The sequence below is a fragment of the Sorex araneus genome, chromosome 2 (genome assembly GCF_027595985.1).
Source record: "Sorex araneus isolate mSorAra2 chromosome 2, mSorAra2.pri, whole genome shotgun sequence".
In the NCBI taxonomy this organism is placed as follows: domain Eukaryota; kingdom Metazoa; phylum Chordata; class Mammalia; order Eulipotyphla; family Soricidae; genus Sorex; species Sorex araneus.
The window spans coordinates 195,229,140-195,249,464 of NC_073303.1; the positions used below are offsets into that span (position 1 = coordinate 195,229,140).

General features: G+C 51.5%; 1 protein-coding gene across 15 annotated transcripts in view; it reads right to left on the minus strand.

Moving 5' to 3' along the window:
* Positions 1-20,325, minus strand: part of TIAM1 (TIAM Rac1 associated GEF 1) — a 442,353-nt gene that overhangs the window by 15,067 nt on the left and 406,961 nt on the right. For all 15 annotated transcript variants that reach the window (XM_055127804.1, XM_055127797.1, XM_055127802.1 and 12 more), the window contains 6 exons: positions 18,680-18,859; positions 15,397-15,465; positions 14,463-14,588; positions 7,353-7,461; positions 3,813-3,992; positions 3,592-3,710 (listed from right to left, as the gene is read on the minus strand). In XM_055127804.1, the coding sequence (XP_054983779.1) occupies positions 3,592-3,710; positions 3,813-3,992; positions 7,353-7,461; positions 14,463-14,588; positions 15,397-15,465; positions 18,680-18,859 (783 nt within the window). The remainder of the gene's footprint in view (positions 1-3,591; positions 3,711-3,812; positions 3,993-7,352; positions 7,462-14,462; positions 14,589-15,396; positions 15,466-18,679; positions 18,860-20,325) is intronic.

Consider the following 20,325-nt stretch of genomic DNA (forward strand, 5'->3'; position numbering starts at 1 on the left):
AACACGGCGATTGTCATGCTGCATCACGCAAATGTCATGCTGCGTCACACAAATGTCATCCCCAAATATCCCTAAACACGGGGGTCACTGCGGGAGTGGATGGGGACGTGGCACAGGCCGAGTGCGCTTAAGTGGACGCATAGCATCACTTGTTTTCCCGCCCGCCACATCCACGCACTCTCCACACCCACTTTTAGTTCTCAGCGCCAGGGCTCTTTGCTTCCAAGATACACTGAAATCCAGAATTCCTTCTGTTTGTAACAAAAACAAACAACAACAACAACAACAACACAGAATCAAAACACCCATTTCCTCAACCGCATAAATTTCACTTCTGTCAAAAAAAGTCATCAGTTAAAATATGGAGGGGGAGGTGTTTATGGTCAGAAATGCTCACAGGAATTGTTCATAGTGTGCAGTCCACAGGGCTGAGGGGACCCACTGAAGGAAGTGAATAAGGAAATCATTGTTCTGTCACACAATGCAGCAACTGTCCAAATGCTGAAATAATTCCTTTGAATAACTTAAAATAACACGAACATTCTTCATTCAGTATCACAAAAGTCAAAGGACAAAATAGTCAAGTATATTGATCTATTTATACACACAAACATGTTCTATTTTTTTTTTCTTTTTGGGTCACACCCGGCGATGCACAGGGTTACTCCTGGCTCTGCACTCAGGAATTACTCCCGGCAGTACTCGGGGGACCATATGGGATGCTGGGAACCGAACCCGAGTTGGCCGCATGCAAGGCAAATGCCCTACCCGCTGTGCTATTGCTCCAGTTCCAAACTTGTACTATTTTTTACAAATGAAAGTAAATGCCCAACATTAAGAGCAGGAAATTCTGTATTTTGAGGTAAGAAATTTTCTCCTTCCTTTCTCCATATGTTTCTCTGCTTTTTAATCAACACATACTTTTCTTCTTATCAAACTTTCATAAAGGGCCAGAGAGGTAATACAGGGGGTAGGACACTGGCCTGGCACCTGGTCCTGCCTCATCTGAGGTTCACGTTTTACATTTATGATAGATGATAAGATTTTGCCTCTCTTGGTAATTCTCTTACAATAATAATAATAATAAAAAGAATGCATTACTGATGACATACAAATCAAGCTGGAGAATGACCCCTTAATCACTTGAGGGTAAAGCTGTTTTCCCTGTCTAGACTAAACATTCAGTTTTCTCCTCCTCCTCTTCCTCCTCCCCTCCTCCCCCCCAGTGGAATTGCTGTTCTCAGTAATTCTCTAAGAGCTTTTCTTCTTTTTCTCTCTTGAAGCAGAAAGCAAAGCCAAGGACCAGGTTCTAGCTGGGCTGTGAAGGAGGGAGGCACGGAGAAACAAGACTAACGTTATCATTATCCCTCTGATTCAAGTTTACTCATCCCAGCTCTCTGCAATGACTCATCTCAGAGATTATCCTTTTTTTTTTAATTAAAAAAAAGTTTTTAAATGAATCACCATGAGGTACAGTTATAGACTTAGAAACTTAAGTGATTACATGTCAGTCACACAATGATCCAGTATCCATCCCTAAGCCAGTGCTCATTCTCCACCACCAATGATCCCAGTATCCCTCCCCCCACCCCCACCCCCTATTCCCCCCTGCCTCAGTAGCAGGCACATTCCCTTTGACTCTCAGAGATTATTCTAAGCTTTGCTTCTGCATGCATTGGCTCCTGACACTGGCTCTCATAAATTAAGTTTTCTAGTAGAATTTTCACGTTCTGAACAAATCAGTTCTTCCACTGTTGTAGTTCCGGTCGTAACTTGCAGTAGTGTGGACGTTTACAGTACTGAAGTCTAGTGGCCGCAGCTCACTACAAAGGTGCCTAATACCTTCCACCAAGTCTAGTTACTCTGGTCCAGCTCTTCATGATCTCCCCACCTCCTTGTTAATCTCGGTTCCGTAATCCAGGTGTTTCACTATGTCAGTTCCCCTGTCTCTTTCTAGACCACACACGAGCGAGATCATCTGGCATTTGTCCTTTTCCCCTCTGGCTTATTTTATTTCATATGATAGCTTCCAGTTCTTTCCACAATTGCAATGAACTGCAAGATTTCATCTGTTCTTACCCCTGTGTGGTATTTTGCCCTGTAAATATGCCACAGCTTCTTTATTTAGTCCTTTGTCTTAGACATTTGGCCTATGTTTTGGTTTTGGGGAGACACCCAATGATGCTCAGGGGTTATTCCAGGCTCTGTGCTCAGGAAACACTCCTAGAGATGCTCAGGGGACAACATAGTATGCTGGGGACCGAACCTGGGTCAGCTGCCTGCAAGGCACTCGCCCTATCTGCTGTAATATTGCTCTAGTGCTATAATGAACACACACATCTTTTTTTTTTTTTTTGCTTTTTGGGTCACATCCGGCGATGCACAGGGGTTACTACTGGCTCTGCACTCAGGAATCACCCCTGGCAGTGCTCAGGGGACCATATGGGATGCTGGGATTCGAACTTGGGTCGGCCGCGTGCAAGGCAAACGCCCTACCTGCTGTGCTATTCCTCCAGCCCCCACACACATCTTTTTGACTTCGTGGGTTTTTTTGTTTGGGGTGGTAGATGCTTTTTTTTTTTTTTTTTTTTGGCTTTTTGGATCACACCCGGCAATGCACAGGGGTTACTCCTGGCTCTGCACTCAGATATTACTCCTGGCGGTACTCAGGGGACGATATGGGATGCTGGGAATCGAACCCAGGTCGGCTGCGTGCAAGGCAAACGCCCTACCGCTGTGCTATTACTCCAGCCCTGGGGTGGTAGATGTTAAGAAACACAGTCGCTGGGTCATGAGGAAGCCCGGATCTTCTTTGAGAAATCTCCACACTCTTTTCCACAGAGGCTAAACCAGCCAACTTCGCCACCAACGGTGAATTCGGGTCCCCTTTCCACCTCTGTTCCTACTCGTACTGATTCTTTTTCTCTTTTTGAGGTAGGCCACTCTCCCTGGTGGGCAATGACAGCTCACTCTTTCGATTTGCATTCCCCTAATACTAAGCTAGAAGGACACTTTTCCAAATGCCTTCTGGTAAGCTTGTTGAAGCAAACTTTTTCAGAGTGATTTGAAACTTCCAAATCATTCGGGGAACACAGCTGAGTACCCTCTGTAAACAAATCATTATTCTAAGAGAAGGCTTTTTCCCTCTAACGGTGCTTGTGTAAACTGCCCCAGTGCTGACCAAAGGTGACCACTTCACATTTAACCCGGAATAAAACCACAGAGCCCAAGGGGCTGCAAGCAGGAGATATGCAGTAGCCACGTTCCAGACCAACTCCGCTGGGGAAGACAAGTCAGCCTCCCGCTGGGATCAAGGACAGAAGGGCTGGCCACGAAACATCTGCAGCGTGACCTGCCTGGCCGGGAACAGTGAAAATAGCAAAGCAGCCTTTCTTTCTAGAGAGGTGGCCAAGAAGGGGTGTGTGTGTGTGTGTGTGTGTGTGTGTGTGTGTGTGTGTGTGTGTGTGTGTGTGTGTGTGTGTGTGTGTGTGTGTGTGTGTGTGTGTGTGTGTGTGTGTGTGTGTGTCTGTGTGTGTGTGTGTCTGTGTGTCTGTGTGTGTGTGTGTCTGTGTAGCCATAGGGCGCCCTCACCTCCTTTTTCTCCCCCGTCTGCTCGGCAATCAGCTGGTCAAACACGGCTCCAAACTCTTCGTGAATCTTCTGCATTTCGTTGATGTGACTTGCGACCTTGTTCATGGTCTTGATGGCCACTGCAAGAGAAAGGACCCCGGTGAGAGGTGGGGGCTGGGGGCGGGGGGGAGGGGAGAGGCGGAGGAGGGGTCCCCGCTACCCCGCCGGGGAGGGGGGCTGACCGTCCAGGTGGTAGTGCTCCTCGCTCTCGGCGTCGGTCAGAGCAAACAGCTCCTTCAGCAGCAGCGGGTACTTGAGGATTCTCTGGATGGGCTTGATGAGGTAAGACTCCAGCGTGGCCGAGTGCTGCTGCCTTGGGTTCTGGGCGTCCAGGAAGGCCTTGAAAGCCGGGTCTGTCTTGGCTGAAAGAGGGTGAACACGGGTCTTTGTGGGGGGAGAGCCATGGGCTCCCCTGCTGACAGGGGACGCTCAAAATCAGACCCCGGGGCCGGAGGACTAGGACAGGGGTGTTGGCCTTGCACACAGCTGACCAGTGAGGTTCCCAGGAGCACAGAAGGTCCCCCAAGCCCTGCCAGGGGTGATCCCTGAGCACAGAGCCAGGACTGAGTTCTAAGAGACAGATGTGACCCAATACCTCCGTCCCTTCCTAAAAAATATATATATATATATATATATATATATATATATATATATATATATATATATATACATATATATCAGGAGCAAGGGCCAGGAAGATGGGTTAAACAACTGGAACAGGCGCTTCGTGTGGAGAAGGTCTGGGCTTCTCCTGCCACCATATTTTTCAAACCCCACCAGGTATGGTCCTCAAACCAAGATACTGGGATACTTTTCAGAAACAACAATAAAGTAACGCACACAAAATCACACATAACCACACGCATTGGAACTATACTGAAATTGTAAGGATTTAAAAAAAAATCTATGAGGGCAGAGCTAATTGAAATAATTATAAATAACACAAACTGAGAGCCAGAGCAATAGTATAGTGGGTAAAGCATTTGCCTTCCAAGCGGCCGACCTGGGGTTCAATCCCTGGCATTCCATATGGTCCCCTGAGCACCTCCAGGAGTGATTCCCAAGTGCAGAAACAGGAGTAATTAAGGCCTGGGCACCTCCAGATATGGCCCCAAAACAAAAAACAGAACCAAAAAGACCCCCACATTTGGGAGGCTAGAGCGATGGTACAGTGGATAGGTCACCTGCCGTACATGTGGCAGGCCCAGGTTCGATCCTCAGCATCTCATATGGTCCCCTGAGCACTGCCAGGAGTGATTCCTGAGTGCAGAACCAGGAGTAAGCCCTGAGCATCACCAGGTGTGGCCCCCAAACAAATAAAAGTTGCAAAAACCACTTTAAGGACTGTGATGACTTGAGTTTTTCTGTAGGGTAAGCACTACTATGGTCGCTCATCTCAGAGCTGTCATCATTATCACTGTCATCACTTTGTTCATCGATTCGCTCGAGTGAGCACCAGTAATGTCTCCATTGTGAGCCCTGTTGTTACTGTTTTTGGCATATCGAATACACCATGGGTAGCTTGCCAGGTTCCGCCGTGCAGGCAGGATACTCTCAGTAGTTTGCCAGGCTCTCCGAGAGGGATGGAGGAATCGAACCTGGGTCGGCTGCATGCAACGCAAACGCCCTAGCCGCTGTGCTATCACTCCATTTCAGAGCACCAGATTTAAAATGAGACACACACAAGGGGACCTAACTCCGGGCCAGTGCAGACCACAGGCTGCCAAGGTCTCCATCAGAGAGCAAGAGAGATGAAATCCCGCACGTGCTCCCCGGCTGTGCAGGTTGGGGTCTTGATGGTGTAGACCATTTTCCCATCGAGTCTCTCAGGGCAACTCTGTGTCATCAGAGAACCCGCACCCTCCTGATGGTCCCTATGATCTTTTTCTTTCCCCCTTTTTGGCTGAGAGGAGCGGGCTGGGCGCCAGAGACTCTCGGCCGGCACCAGCCTTGGCGCCGCTGCTGGGGGGTGAGCCTAGGAAACGCTCCCCTCCTGCTCTGCCCTTGCACCCATCACCCCGCAAGAAACAGGGCAGCCAAAGGACTCGGGCAGACCCTGAGTGTGTTCCAGCCTCCGCCCCGGGCAGGCCCAGGGAGCAAGCCCAGCCCTGGGCCAGCGGAAAACTCTGCGTGGCACTTGGCAAAGGCTTACTGCAGCTCCAGCGATTCTCACGAAGAAACAAAACAACTCGGAACAGCTGTGGTAGCTGCAATCCCGAGCCTCCAGGAGACCAGGGGCTGAGGACGCGGCTCCAGGGTGAAAGCACATCTTTATGGCCCCGCATAAGGCTCTCGATTTGGGGCCGGAGCGATAGTCCAGCGGGCGGGGCGTTTGCCTTGCACCCGGCCGACCCGGGTTCAATCCCCAGCAACCCATAGGGTCCCCTGAGCACCACCAGGGGTAATTCTTGAGTGCAGAGCTGGGAGTGACCCCTGTGCATCACTGGGTGTGAACCAAATAGCCAACAACAAAAAAAAAATTTGGATTTGATTCCCAGCGCCGCCAAGGGAAGAAACCCACCACGTGAGGGAAGAGGTGAGATTCCACCAAAGGTGGGAGCAGGCGCCGGGAGGGAGGACAGAGAACTCAGGTTCGATTCCCGCAAGCCATGGTGCGGTGCTGGGGTCCGCCAGCATGGGCCCGGGTATCCCCACTACCACAGTCTAGAACCCGTCCTTGAACCGCTGGCCCAGTTGGTTGACAGTCTCCTCCTGAACACAGTGGAGGAATCACAGCCTCCAAGTTAAGAAAAAAAGAAAGATGTGACTCATGATGGAGTTAACGAAAAGCAGCAACTAAGTTAAGCACTTAGAAGCTGCACACCTGTATTCAGAACTGCATCAAGGAACCAGCCATTCTGGACCCCAGACTTCCATGACCAGAGAGATTCTCATTACCAGTGGAGAGGGTGCTTGCCTTGTGTGGGGCTGACCCGGGTTCAATCTCTGGCATCCCATATAGTCCCTTGAGCACCTCCGGGAGTGATCCCTGAGCACTGCCAGGTGTGCCCCGCACCCCTCCCCCTCCACATAAAGAAACAGAGCCTGGAGAGGTATTTGGCTGCTAAGGACTCCACCTTGCACGAAGCTGACCTGGGTTTGATCCCCGATACCACACCAGGAGTGATCCCTGAGCACAGAGCCTGGAGGAAGCCCTGAGAACCTCTGGGTATGGCACAAAACCAAAAACAGGGGTATAAGAGATGAAGAACTAGTCCAGGGGTTGAGGGATTTGTCTGCATGTGGAACCCCAGGAGTTTGTTTTGTTTTTTTGCTTTTGGGTCACACCCGGCGATGCACAGGGCTTACTCCTGGCTCTGCACTCAAGAATTACTCCTGGCAGTGCTCAGGGGAACATATTGGGATGCTGGGAATCGAACCCAGGTCGGCCGTATACAAGGCAAATGCCCTACCCGCTGTGCTATGGCTCCAGCCCCGGAACCCCAGGTTAGATCACGAGCATCGGGCACGATTCCCAGAGTACTAAGAGGAAGTGATCCCCAAGTGCAGAGCCAGGAGTAGCCCCTGGGCATTGCAAGATGTGGCCCCAACCCCCCTCCCGCCCCCATAAGGAAATGAACAAGCACATCCCCCGGGTTTGTGTTCCATCGTTTCTCCGATTTGTCTCACAGAGGACTGTGAGATTTCTGTTCCCAGCCTCCCCACAGCGGGTCTGACACCTGTACCCCCGCACCCCACCCCGCAGTCTGCAGGAAGCTTACCTTTCACCAGAACTTTGGGGACCTTTGTGTGGCTGGCGCAGAAGGCACTGTAGAGCTTGAAGCGGTCGGCGTAGTAGAGGAAGGAGCCTCCCAGGGAGAACAGCACTTTCTGCGCGGAGGGAGAGAAGCGCGGTGAGTGGGTGAGCGCCTCCCCGCATTCCCTCCAAGCCCACATCCCCATCCCGCATCCCCATCCTGCATCCCCATCCTGCATCCCCATCCTGCATCCCCATCCTCATCCTGCATCCCCATCCCGCATCCCCATCCTGCATCCGTTCCCCTCACACGGGCGGGGCTCATGGAAGGACCGAGGCTGCCCAGGGCAAGGAGGACTGTGTGCACCAAAATGGGCCAGCCCCACTGCCCTCTGCCTCCCTGGCCCTAACAGTGGACCTGGCACCCGTGTTGGAGGGTTTTTAAAAAAAAAAAAAAAAAAAACGCCTTTCAATGACCCATTGGGAGAGTTTGAAGGTTAATGAGAAAACTCTACACAGCATTTGGGTAGAGGCCGGACTCTGAAAGCTCTCCCAGCTACGGTGGGGAGGCAGAAGTGGCAACCCCCATAAGGGACAGGCAATGTGGACACCCCCAAAATAGAAAGCGAACCCTTCCCTCTGCCCTCTGGCTGGACACTCGCCTCTAGCTGGGACTACCAGCTAAGTAGAGGAGAAACCTAGCCTGAGGGACTGTGGAGAGGAGGAGGCACTCCCCCAAGCCTGTATCCTCTGTCCCCCAAAGAATCAGATCATGAGAGAAGTGTGGCTATTAACACGCCCAAGGCGAGACACTCTCTCCTGCACCTCTGAGGTGAACAGGGATGCAAACAAGGAAACTCCTGTGAGTCTGAGGTGAACATGGGTACAAACAGGGAAACTCCTGTGAGTCTGAGGTGAACATGGGTACAAACAGGGAAACTCCTGTGAGTCTGAGGTGAACATGGACACAAACAGGGAAACTCCTGTGAGTCTGAGGTGAACATGGACACAAACAGGGAAACTCCTGTGAGTCTGAGGTGAACATGGACACAAACAGGGAAACTCCTGTGAGTCTGAGGTGAACATGGACACAAACAGGGAAACTCCTGTGAGTCTGAGGTGAACATGGACACAAACAGGGAAACTCCTGTGAGTCTAAGGTGAACATGGACACAAACAGGGAAACACTCTCCTGTGTGTCGGAGGTGAACATGGATACAAATAGGGGAACCCTCTCCTGTCTTCTGAGTGGAGAGAAACTCGTATGTCTGAGGTGAATGTGGGTACAAACAGAGAGCAGGATCTTCCTGACATTTCTTTTTCACACTGAGGAGAAAAAGTGTCAGCAGGGGCTGAACAAAATGGCCTTCCTCTAAGATCGGCTCCCATAAGACACTGTCACTCCAAGTGTCAATGTCTATGCAACTGGCAATGAGGCTAAAGGAGGGATCCGTGTATTGAGGTACCCCTGTCAGGACAGGAAGTACCTCAGAAAGGGAGGGAGGGAGGGATGAAGGGAGGGAGGAAGGGGAAAAGGGAAAAGAAAGAAAGGAAGGATGTTGGTTGGCTTGGGTTTTAAGAGGAAAAGTTTCTTTCCCAATCTACAATTTCTCTAACAACCAAAGCAGTTGTATTGACAACAGGCACAGCCAACTGGGCGGTGAGGGAAGGGGTGACCGGAGCGACTCACACCTGAGGGGCTCAGTTTTCCTCCTTTACAAGGACCCCCGCCCCACCCCAATTCCAGCCTCACCCCCTGAAAAGGCCACAACTGGTTCAGTCCGATTCTCTGAAGCCATCTCAACAGCGAAACAAGAAACGTTGTGGAAGAAGCAGCTCGGTATGCAGCCCCTCCCGTAGCCACGGAAACCCTTCCTGGTGCACGGGAACAAGGCTAAGCCAGTCGGAAGCCACTCTGAGCAGGAAGGCATTCTGTCATTCTTCTGAACGTCAATATGACCTTGGGCATTGGCGAGGGGTGGACATCTCCCTCAGTGCCTCCAATGGACCTTCCGGGCCCCTTCGGAGGCTGATGAACACTGCACGCTCCGAAGCAGAGATGTGATCAAACTCCCTTCAACTCAGCACCAAATTATTATTATTATTATTATTATTATTATTATTATTATTATTTTGGTGGGGGAGGGATTGGGTCACTCCTGGCAGTGCTCAGGGCTTACTCCTAGTTCTTCACTGAGGGCTCACGCTTGGCAAGGTTCAGGGGATGATTTGGGGGTGCTGGGGATCGAAGCCAGGTCAGCCATGTGTAAAGTAAGTGCCCTCCCCACTATGCTATTGCTCTGGGCTCAGCCACTCCTTCCGTCTTGAAAGAAAAAACCAAGTTTACGGAGGACTGTCACTTGCTGCATTAGGAGGTTGTATGTTGGGGGGGGGGGCAGGGAGGAGGCATCACCACACGTCAGTCGCTCATAGTCTATATTAAACAAAACTTTAAAAACTTATTTAGGTTAGGGAGCCATATGCGATGCTGTGGGCTGAACAGTGACTGGCCCCTGGCCAAGGAAAGACAGTGCTTACCAAGAAACAGCTCTCCAAGCCCAGACTTAATTTCTTTTGGTTTGGGGGCCACACCTGGCAGTGCTCAGGGCTTACTCCTGGCAGGACTCGGGATCACATGACAAGGTGCCGGGGATAGAATCCCGGTGTGCCATGTACAAAGCAAGTGTCTTACTGGCTGTACGCTCCCGGCCTCACTTAATTTTTTAAAAAATACTGTCTTAGACTAGCGTTCAGTGCAAACACAGTGGGACTATCTGAACCAATTTTGGGACCAGGACCTTATCAGAATTTTTTTAAAAAACTTCTTTATTGAATCACTGTGAGATACACCATCACAAAACTGTTCATGACTGGATTTCAGTCATACAGTGTTCCAACACCCATCCCTCCACCAGTGTACATTTCCCAGCACCAGTGTCCCCAGGTTCCCTCCCATCCCCCACCCCCCAGTCCCTGCTTGCTTCTATGGCAGGTGCTTTTCTTCTCTCTCTCTCTCTCTCTCTCTCTCTCTCTCTCTCTCTCTCTCTCTCTCTCTCTCTCTCTCTCTCTCTCTCCCCTCCCCTCCCCTTTTGGGTATTGCAGTTTGCAATCCTAATCAAGATTTTCAGCGAAAGGCACTGGCAGGAACCCCACCAACACAAACCTGGGAGCCAACACAGCAAACCCAGGCAGCAGCAGAGGAGCAGAGAGGCGCGTGGCCACACACAGCCACCGGGCTCCGGCTGCCTTCTTTCCCGATGGACGGAGGCTGCCAGGTCACCAACTAACCCAGCCAAGCGAGGGGCAGGGCAGGAGGCCCCACCAAGAGTGCCAAGCCCTCTCACCAGCCCCGTGCCCCTGCCACAGACCGGCGAGCAACTGGACCTCAAAGCCCCAGAACCCATGCCACCTCGAGAGGCCGGTGAGAACACTGAATTAATTCATTCAGGCTGGAGCGATATCACAGCGGTTGGGCATTCGCCGTTCACGCGGCCGACCCGAGTTCGATTCCTCCGCCCCTCTCGGAGAGCCCAGCAAGCTATCGAGAGTATCCAGCCCGCACGGCAGAACCTGGCAAGCTACCCGTGCGTATCGGATATGCCAAAGACAGTAACAATAAGTCTCTCAATGAGAGACGTTACTGGTGCCCGCTTAAACAAATCGATGAGCAACAGGATGATAGTGACAGTGACCTAGCTATTGGCTAGTTGATATAATGCTGATGGCGCCATCGAGTAGCTTTGTGGATTAACTGACCAACTCTCAGCCACACAGAGGCGTCCCACCGCCCGTTCCCCGGCTTAGCAGATCCGGACCACAGTTCTTGCACCCTTTCACACCCGCACACTGCCCCTTCTGCTGCCTCCCAGCACATGGACCAGCAGCCAGGTGGTTAGACCGACGGTTTCCGACCTTTCCAAGATTGCAGACCGGTGACAGCATTACAAATAGAAACCTCGAGACCAAGCTGAACTTCTCTGGGTAGCAAATCACTCTGAGGAGGTGAGGATACTCACTTGGGCCTTTCTTTCTTCCTATTTTTTTTCCTCCCTGCCTTTGGGCCACACCTGGTGATGCTCAGAGCTTGCTCCTGGCTCTGCACTCAGGGACCACTGCTGGCAGACTAGGGGGACCATACGGGATGCCAGAGATCAAAGTCAGGTTGGATATATGCAAGGCAACCGCTCTACCCGCTGAACTATTGCTCGGGCCCCTCATCCAACCCATTTTAAACACACAAAATGAACTCTATGCCTTACATAAGATAAAAAGAGACACTGAAACTGCAACATTATGGCTGCAACATACTCTTAAATGGTTGGGGAAAAAAATTTGCAAACAGAAGGCATGCATATAGAATAGATACACAGGAGACAGAAAGGGAAAGAAAAGATGAAGCAAATACAGGCAAATGTCATCTTAAGTTTGAAGATTCCGAGGCCAGGGTATTCAAGAACCCTTTATATTATTCGTGCAACTTTTCTGCATGCACTGGATTTATTTACTTATTTTTGGTTTAGGGATACACTGGGTGGTGTTCAGGGGACCCTGTGGGTTGCCAGGGATTGAGCCCAGGTTGGCTGCTTGCAAGGCAAGTGCCCTATCTGCTGTTCTATCTCGCCAGAACTATGTCTGAATTTATAACCAAATTAAATTATAGGACCCAGAGATGTATTTCAATGAAGAGCACATGCCACGCACATGTGAAGTCCTGGGTTCAATGCCCAGCACTGCCTCACACTGCAACAAGTGTATTACTGCAATGAAACAAAATAGAGAGCCGCTGAAAGTAGATAGAGGGATATACATGATAACCTTTCAGTATCTGTATTATACTCATGCCTAAACCATAATGCCCAAAAGGAATGAGAGAGAGAGAGATGAAAGGAAGAGAGAGAGAGAAAGAGAGGAGAGGAGACAGAGCAAGAGAGAGCAAAAGAGAGAGAGAGAGAGACAGAGAGAGCGCGCGAGAGAGAAAGGGAGGGGCTGGAGCTATAGTACAGTAGGTAGGACATTTGCCTTGCACGAGGCTGACCCAAGTTCAATCCCCAGCATCCCACATGGACCCCAAGTACCACCAGGAATAATTCCTGAGTGTAGAACCAGGATTAACCTCTGAGGATAGCTGGGTGTGACCCAAAAAGCAAAAAAGAGAGAGACAGAGACAGAGAGAGGTAGAGAGTATCTGCCATATAGGTAGAGTGGAGAGGAGGGGGGAAAAAACAAGAGAACTGTATAAAGATACAGGCATACTCATGGGTGTGTGGATGTGTGCCCTAAATAGCTCGTATGGCAGAAAGCCACTGGAAGCCACAGACACTTAAAAAGACGCTATCTTTGCCTGCACTACTAAACTTGTTTACAGGAGGACCGCCCCCACCCTGACCCCAGGTGGCCAAACCCGACACACCAAACTCAAGTTCAAGTATGAAAGCAATGCCTCAGAAAAGATCAAAGGAAAACACAGTGCTAGGAAAATGAGGTACTCAGAAACTTCCAAGTACTGACTTTGATGGGGCTAGAACGACAGTACAGAGGGAAGGGCACTCGCCTTGCATGCAGCCACCCCGGGTTGAATCCCCGGCATCCCAGATGGCCTCCAGCAGGAGTGACCCCGGGTGCAGAGCCAGAGTCATTCCTGAGCACTGCCAGGTGTGGCCCCAAAACAATAACAACAACACAACCAGAAACAAAACCAGGAAACACTCCAACAATCCAGATGTTCACAAAACACCAATTTTTTTTTGAGGCAGGCAGTGCAAAAGTGGGTGCAAAAGGGCCGCGACTCCATACCGTGATCTAAACTCAGGGATATAGACTTGGACGACTGCTCCATGATATTAAAAACAGGAAAGCACCAACCGGGTAGATATGTAGCAATTTGGACGGAACTCAACCATGCTGCGGAAAAGAGGCCACAGTACAAAAAAGAGCATAAACTGTAAATCCCACTTATGTAAAGTCGCAAAACTGGGCCAGGCAGAGGGCTCAGCGGCAGAAGCTCAGGCCTCGCATGCAGGAAGGCCCCCAAACCCGGCCACCATCCACCCCCAAGGACCGCGCAGACTGCAGCCTCTGCGGTCACTTCCCGGCGTGGCCACCAGACCCAAAGTAAGCCACCACCACGACAAAACCTGCGACTCAGTTGCAGAACCAAGCTCTACTACGAGAAAGCAGAAGCTGGTGGCCCGTGGCTGAGAGACAGGAGATGAATCAGACGAGTGGGTGACGGTACCAGCCAGCCCCGGGGGGAGCAGCTTCCCCAGAGTCTGCCCTTTAAAACCCTAGGGGCTGGAGAGATAGCACAGCGGGTAGGGCGTTTGCCTTGCACGCGGCCGACCCGGGTTCGGTTCCCAGCATCCCATATTGGTCCCCTGAGCACCGCCACGGGGTAATTCCTGAGTGCAGAGCCAGGAGTAACCCCTGTGCATCGCTGGGTGTGACCCAAAAAGAAAGAAAAAAAAAAAAACACATGACCTGCGAGGCCTGTCACCGGGGCCGCCCCTCTGCTGTGCAGACGTCTAGGAGGTGACATGTGAGCTGTTAGCTCTGCGCTGGGAATCCATGAGGTTTTTGGGGTTTTTTTTCCCTTGGCCAAAAGTGCAGCCCCAGAGATGTCGGTGATAAAGGAAAAGCCAAGCATGGAGGAAGCTATAATAAGCCTTGAGTGTCTGCGAAGGTTCTAGTCATAAATCCTCATTAAGACTCCAAGGACACGGCGTGCGGGGACATCTTCTTCGCGGGTCACGATAAGCACTTCCACTAAGCCAAGTTTCCCAGAATAGCAGAAGTTAATGCGTTTGCCGGGAAGCCCAGGGTACGAGTTGTCTGGTTGGTTCATAGTGAGGGATCAAGACTCCCCCGGAAACAAAACACAGGGCCCAGGTGGGCCCGCCTTCCCATGTCACGGTGGGCACACGCGCCAGCTTAGTGTCAGGACGGGCACCAGTGTGACCTTTTCCGACTGGCAGGCAGAGTGGCGGCCTCTCTCAGACGCCCCCGCCCCAAGCAGTCCGCTGACCACCGTCCCAAGTCCCCTGCGATGTGTTGTTACCCAGTGCCTGGAACCGACCTTCGGGGTCACCCACCCCAGAGTGTCCCCCCCCCCCCCCCCCCGCCTCAGGATGACGCTCACCTTGAACTGGTCGACTTTCTCAAGCTTCTCCAAGTCAGGGACCAGTCTCACGCCGTCTTCGAGCGTTTTCAGGAATTCGACTTGGAACTCGACCATCTCGGTGAGGTTTCCGAAGAGCACGTCCAGCTGGAAAAGGAAAATGGAGTCCCGACGTGGAACCCAATCCCAGGTCTTATTAGTGCTCTGGAATCTGACTGGCTTCTCAGTTCCGAGTTTTTCTACGAATCCTTGTCTGTGAGGATGGTCACCCCATCACCCGGGGGGGTGGGCAGGGGGCCATGAGCACCTCCTTCTTCTGCGAGCGAGCAAAGACTGGGACTTGAACAGGCCATGCTGTGACCAACTGGGGAGCATGGAATGGATTTAAAATGCTCTCAAGGGGCTGGAGCCATAGGGCGTTTGCATGTGGCCGACCCGGGTTCGATTCCAGCATCCCATATGGTCCCCCAAGCACCACCAGGAGCAATTCATGAGTTCAGAGCCAGGAGTAACCCCTGTGCATAGCCAAGTGTGACCCAAGATGCAAAAATCACTGTATCACTGTCATCCCGTTGTTCATCGATTTACTTGAGCGGGCGCCAGTAACGTCTCCATTCGTCCCAGCCCTGAGATTTTAGCAGCCTCTCCTTACTCGTCTTTCCCAACAATTTGAGGCTCTTTTCAGGGTCTGGGGAATGAGACTGTTATTGTTATTGTACTTGGCATATCGAACACACCACGGGTAGCTTGCAAGCTTGCAAGGCTCTACCATGCAGGCGGGATACTCTGGGTAGCTTGTCAGGCTCTCCGAGAGGTATATATATATATATGCAATAATTAATTAATTTAATTAAATGCTTTCAGTGGGACTATAGTCGTAGTCCAGCAGGAAGGGCATTTGCCTTGCACGTGGCCAACCCAGATGAACCTCCCCTACCAGGGCCCCCCCACTTACCTCATCTTGGGTGAGAAAAGTCTCCTTCTGAAGAGGTTTCAGGTATCTCTCCATGAGACAGTTCAAGTCCTAAGAGTGAGAAGAACGACTTGTTAACACAGCTGGAAAGCCCAAGAACACTCCAGAGGAAGAAAACGTGACTGAGTGGTGCTGGAGAGATGGTACAGTGGGGAGGGTGCTTGCCTTCCATGCGGCCCCACTGATGTTCAAGCCCCGATAGGTCCCCCCCACTGTCAGGAGTAATTCCTGAGTGCACAGCAAGGAGTAATCCCTGAGCATCACCGGGCCAGGCTCAAACTCCACCCACCTCCCACAAAAAAAAAAAAAAAGTGATGATGTCCTAAATGTGAATCCCCTGGTCTGGAAGGTCATTGGAGTCAACAAAAAAACCCAAAAATATGATGTTACAGCTCAGAAAGCTTTCCTATAAATATCTCAGGCTGTGCAGAATAGCAAGTAGAGACTCGGCAACCCCACTGTGACGGGAGGGAAGCAAGTACATTCTTTCCAGGACTGAGCGATCCTGGCCTTCAGTTTGCAATCAAACTTGATTTGCAAGAACACTTTATTTGGGGCTGGAGCGATAGCACAGTGGGTAGGGCGCTTGCCTTGCATGCGGCAGACCCAGGTTCGAATCCCAGCATCCCATATGGTCCCCCGAGCACCACCAGGAGTAATTCCTGAGTGCATGAGCCAGAAGTAACCCCTGTGCATCGCCGGGTGTGACCCAAAAAACAAAAAACAAACAAACACTTTATTTGAGATAGTTGGACATGAGCACTCTGGACAAGACTTGAGAGCTGAAAACAGATAAAGGTATACATACATACATATATATATATATATATATGATAACCTTCAGTACCTGTATTATAAGCCATAATGTCCAAAAGGAAAGAGAGGGGGGGTGGCAGGAGAGAATCTGGGGATATTGATACATTGGTGGTGGAGAATGTGCATTGGTGGAGGGATGGGTGTTAGAACATCATATGGCTGAAACTCAATCAGAAACAACTTTGTAACTGTGTACTTCACAGCGATTCAAAAAAAAAAAATCCCAATAACTTTATTTGCAAGTGGGAGGAATTTGATCCGAAATCCCCCATTTGCCAGCCCCTGCTTCAAAATCAAAACTAGACCAGTAAAACCATCACATTGTTTCGCATATAACTAAGGCTAACTCAATTATACAGTTACAGGAGCATATAATTATATGATTCTTATGGTGAAAGGAATTATGTAATAAATTATATAGTTACACCTATGAATTACACAGCAACAAGAATAGAACTGAAGGTCAGAGTCAGAGCAAGGGAGGATGCAAAGAAAACAGACCCCATACTTTTGCTTTTTCATTCTGTATTTGTTTGTTTTGGGGGCGTGGATATACCTGGCGATGCTCAGGGTTCACTCCGGGCAGGCTCCGGGGACCATATGGGGTGCTTGCTTAGAATCAAACCGGAGTCGGCTATGTGCAAGGCCAGGCCCCTACCTGCCATACTAGGTCTCTGGACCCCCATCTGACACCTCTGACTAGCCTATACGACGATGATACGTTTACTTTTTTTTTTTTTTTTTGCTTTTTGGGTCACACCCGGCAACGCACAGGGTCTACTCCTGGCTCTGCACTCAGGAATTACTCCTGGCGGTACTCAGGGGACTATATGGGATGCTGGGATTAGAACCCGGGTCAGCCGCGTGCAAGGCAAACGCCTTACCCACTGTGCTATCGCTCCAGCCCCAAGATGATACTTTTAAGCATTTCAAAAGGTGAATTTAACTACTCAGTAACATGAAAAGATTTTTTTTTTTTGCTCTTTTTTGGGTCACACCCGGTGATGCACAGGGGTTACTCCTGGCTCTGCACTCAGGAATCACTCCTGGCGGTGCTCAGGGGACCATATGGGATGCTGGGAATCGAACCCAGGTTGACTGCATGTGAGGCAAATGCCCTAACCGCTGTGCTATCACTCCAGACCCCATTAAAAGATTTAAGTCACAGAATTTGCTGCTCCCTGGAGGGGCCTGGAGGATGTCATGCTGAGTGAGAGAAAACAAAACACAGAATGGTCTCTCTCATATGCGGGACATAAAGGAACATAGTGGGGAATGATGAATACCCAAAGGCAATGGAAACAACAACAACAAAAAAACATGAGGGGTCTGGGGGAGGGAAGCAGCAGTGTTCAGGTGGGAGAAGGAGGTGGTGGGAAGGTGGGGAAGTGTCAGCAATGAAACCCTGTGAACAAAGGGACTGTAAGCCACAGTGCAAACACTTATTATAAAAGAGAAAAAAAAAGCATCTCTTGTAGAAGCAGACTGGTGGGTGGGAAGCAAGTGGGGGTAGGGGAGGGCCACTGGCGGAGGGCAGTGGACACTGGTGAAGCGTCAGTGTTGAGACAGTGCATGCTTGAAACCCAGTCAAGAATCACTTTGTTTGGGGCTGGAGCGATAGCACCGCGGGCAGGGTGTTTGCCTTGCACATGGCTGACCCGGATTTGATTCCCAGCATCCCATATGGTCCGCCATATGAGCATCGCCAGGAGTAATTCCTGAGTGCATGAGCCAGGAGTAACCCCTGTTACCACCAGGTGTGACCCAAAAATGCAAAAAAGACAAAAACAATCACTTTGTCGGGACTGTAGTGATAGCACGGCAGGTAGGGTGTTTGCCTTGCACGTGGCTGACCCGGGTTCAATTCCCAGCACCCCATATGGTCCCCCGAGCACCGCCAGGTGTAATTCCTGAGTGCAAAGCCAGGAATAATCCTGTGCATCGCCCAAAAGAAAAAAAAATCAGTCTGTAATTTCACAGTACCTTAAAAATAATTTTAAAAACTGAGCGTCATTTTAGTATTTGCACACCCCAGTCCTCACTACGATCTCCTTCCCCAGTCAATTAATTGCTCTATCAGCACATTGCAGCCAGGAAGTCCCCTCCCCTCTCCTTTCTCAACTGGCCCACGCTGCGTCCCCAGTGCCTCGCTACCAGAATATTCGCCATCATCGTCTTTGCCAGTTGACCCACGCCATCCCCCAGTGAGTCGCTCACAACCAGAATACTGGCCGCCATCGGTCCTTTCCAGCCGACCCCGCACAGCCGAGAAGAAATCGCTCTCAGAATCCATGTACTTCTGGGACACCTGAACATCTCAACCACGGCCCAGTTAGATGGCAGAGCCCGGAGACGCTCTCGTGGCGTGTCTTGGCGTTGCCACCAGCGCCCCTTCCCTCCGCAGAGGTGCCACCGCCCACCCCCCTGCCCCCCCACTGGCCGTGCCTACCTTCACGTAGGTCCGCTCCGTCTCCAGCAGCTCACAGATGACCTTGCGTAGCTTGTCAGCGTCCGTGAGCTGCCTCATGGTGGCCAGCTGCGGGCCGCTGGGGTCCTGCGGGGACGGGCTGGTGTCCGAGGAGCTCATCTCATGCAGGCTCCGGCAGAAGGCCGACACCTGTTCCGTGCTCTTCCGGGCGTGGGTGAGAAGGCAAGGCGGACAGGTGACTCTCTGGGCTCTTCCCGGGGAGGGAGCATCCCAGCGAGGCCCCGCCTCCCACCTGGCCAAAGGGGCTGCACACCGGGGTCTGCTCGCCGCTGAGTGGGCAAAACCCCCTGTGTGGACTGTCGCTAGAGCAGACCCGCAGGGCCTGGGAGGAAGCGGGGGGGGGGGGGGCTCTCTCCTGTCACACGGGGACAATGTGCTCAGAGAAGTCCAAGGACTTAAAGTCTGAGATGACATGGCTGCAGGGCAGAGGTATCGAGGCTGGGGTCTGAGCGGGGGCCCGAGCTCCATCCCCGACACCAAGTGGAACCTCAGCGCAGAAGAGAGGAAGCGTGGCTGGGCAGAGTCCGAATGTCTTCCCCAAAGAGAGGGGAGGAGGAAGAGGAAGAGGAGGATGAAGAGAAAGAAAGACAGATAGAGAGACAGAGAGAGAGAGAGAGACAGAGACAGACAGAGACAGAGAGAAAAAACGGGTTTGCTTCATGACACTGGGGCTTTAGTACTTCCAAGCAATCCTTGAACACACAGTGAATCCCGCTTGGCCTTACAGGCTTGAAAGGAACAACTGTGCCCACTGCCTGCCACTGCCCGGAGGGAACCCCCGGGTGGCCAGGAGCGCTGCGCCCCGGCAACTTTTCCCAAGCCTGCAGAGCCGCCCACACGGGCCCAACTGCCAACGGGTCACTGGCACCTTTGCCTCCGCGGAGATTTCCCCACTGCCCCAGCAAATGCCATGGCGGCCTGTCCCTGTGACAACAGATGATTGAAAACCAACCCGGAGGACCCCTGCAATCCCCTCAGCGGACCAGGGAGGCCTCTCGGCAGCTTCCGCCTTTAGGCAAGTGGCCGCTGCCACAAGGATTTCAAGAAGGGCCCGCTCCACCCACTTTGATTAAAATTTTAAAAAAGGGGCTGGAGCGATAGCACAGTGGGTAGGGCGTTTGCCTTGCACGCGGCCAACCCGGGTTCGATTCCCAGCATCCCATATGGTCCCCCGAGCACCGCCAGGAGTAATTCCTGAGTGCAGAGCCAGGAGTAACCCCTGTGCATTGCCGGGTGTGACCCCCAAAAAAGCCAATAAATAAATAAATTTAAAAAATTTTTAAAAAATCACTCAGTAGCCCCAAACAGAAAGTGCCCCCCATCCCCAACAGTCCCTGAAGCCACAAAGCACCCCGTTCTCTTACACACTCTAGATCATCCCAGCACCCCGGGTGGCGGCTGGGGAGGGGGAATGAGAGGGGGCAGTAAGAACGAAGTATCGCCCACTTGGTGAAACTCTCCCCTCGGGACTCTCACATGCCGCACTCGAATCAGGAAAATCCCAGTAGACACCCCCCCCCACCCCGTGCTTTCCCTCCTCGAACCCCGACTCACTGCCACATCAGCTGCACCCTCCACCAAGGCGGGGCATGAGGCCTCAGTGCTTC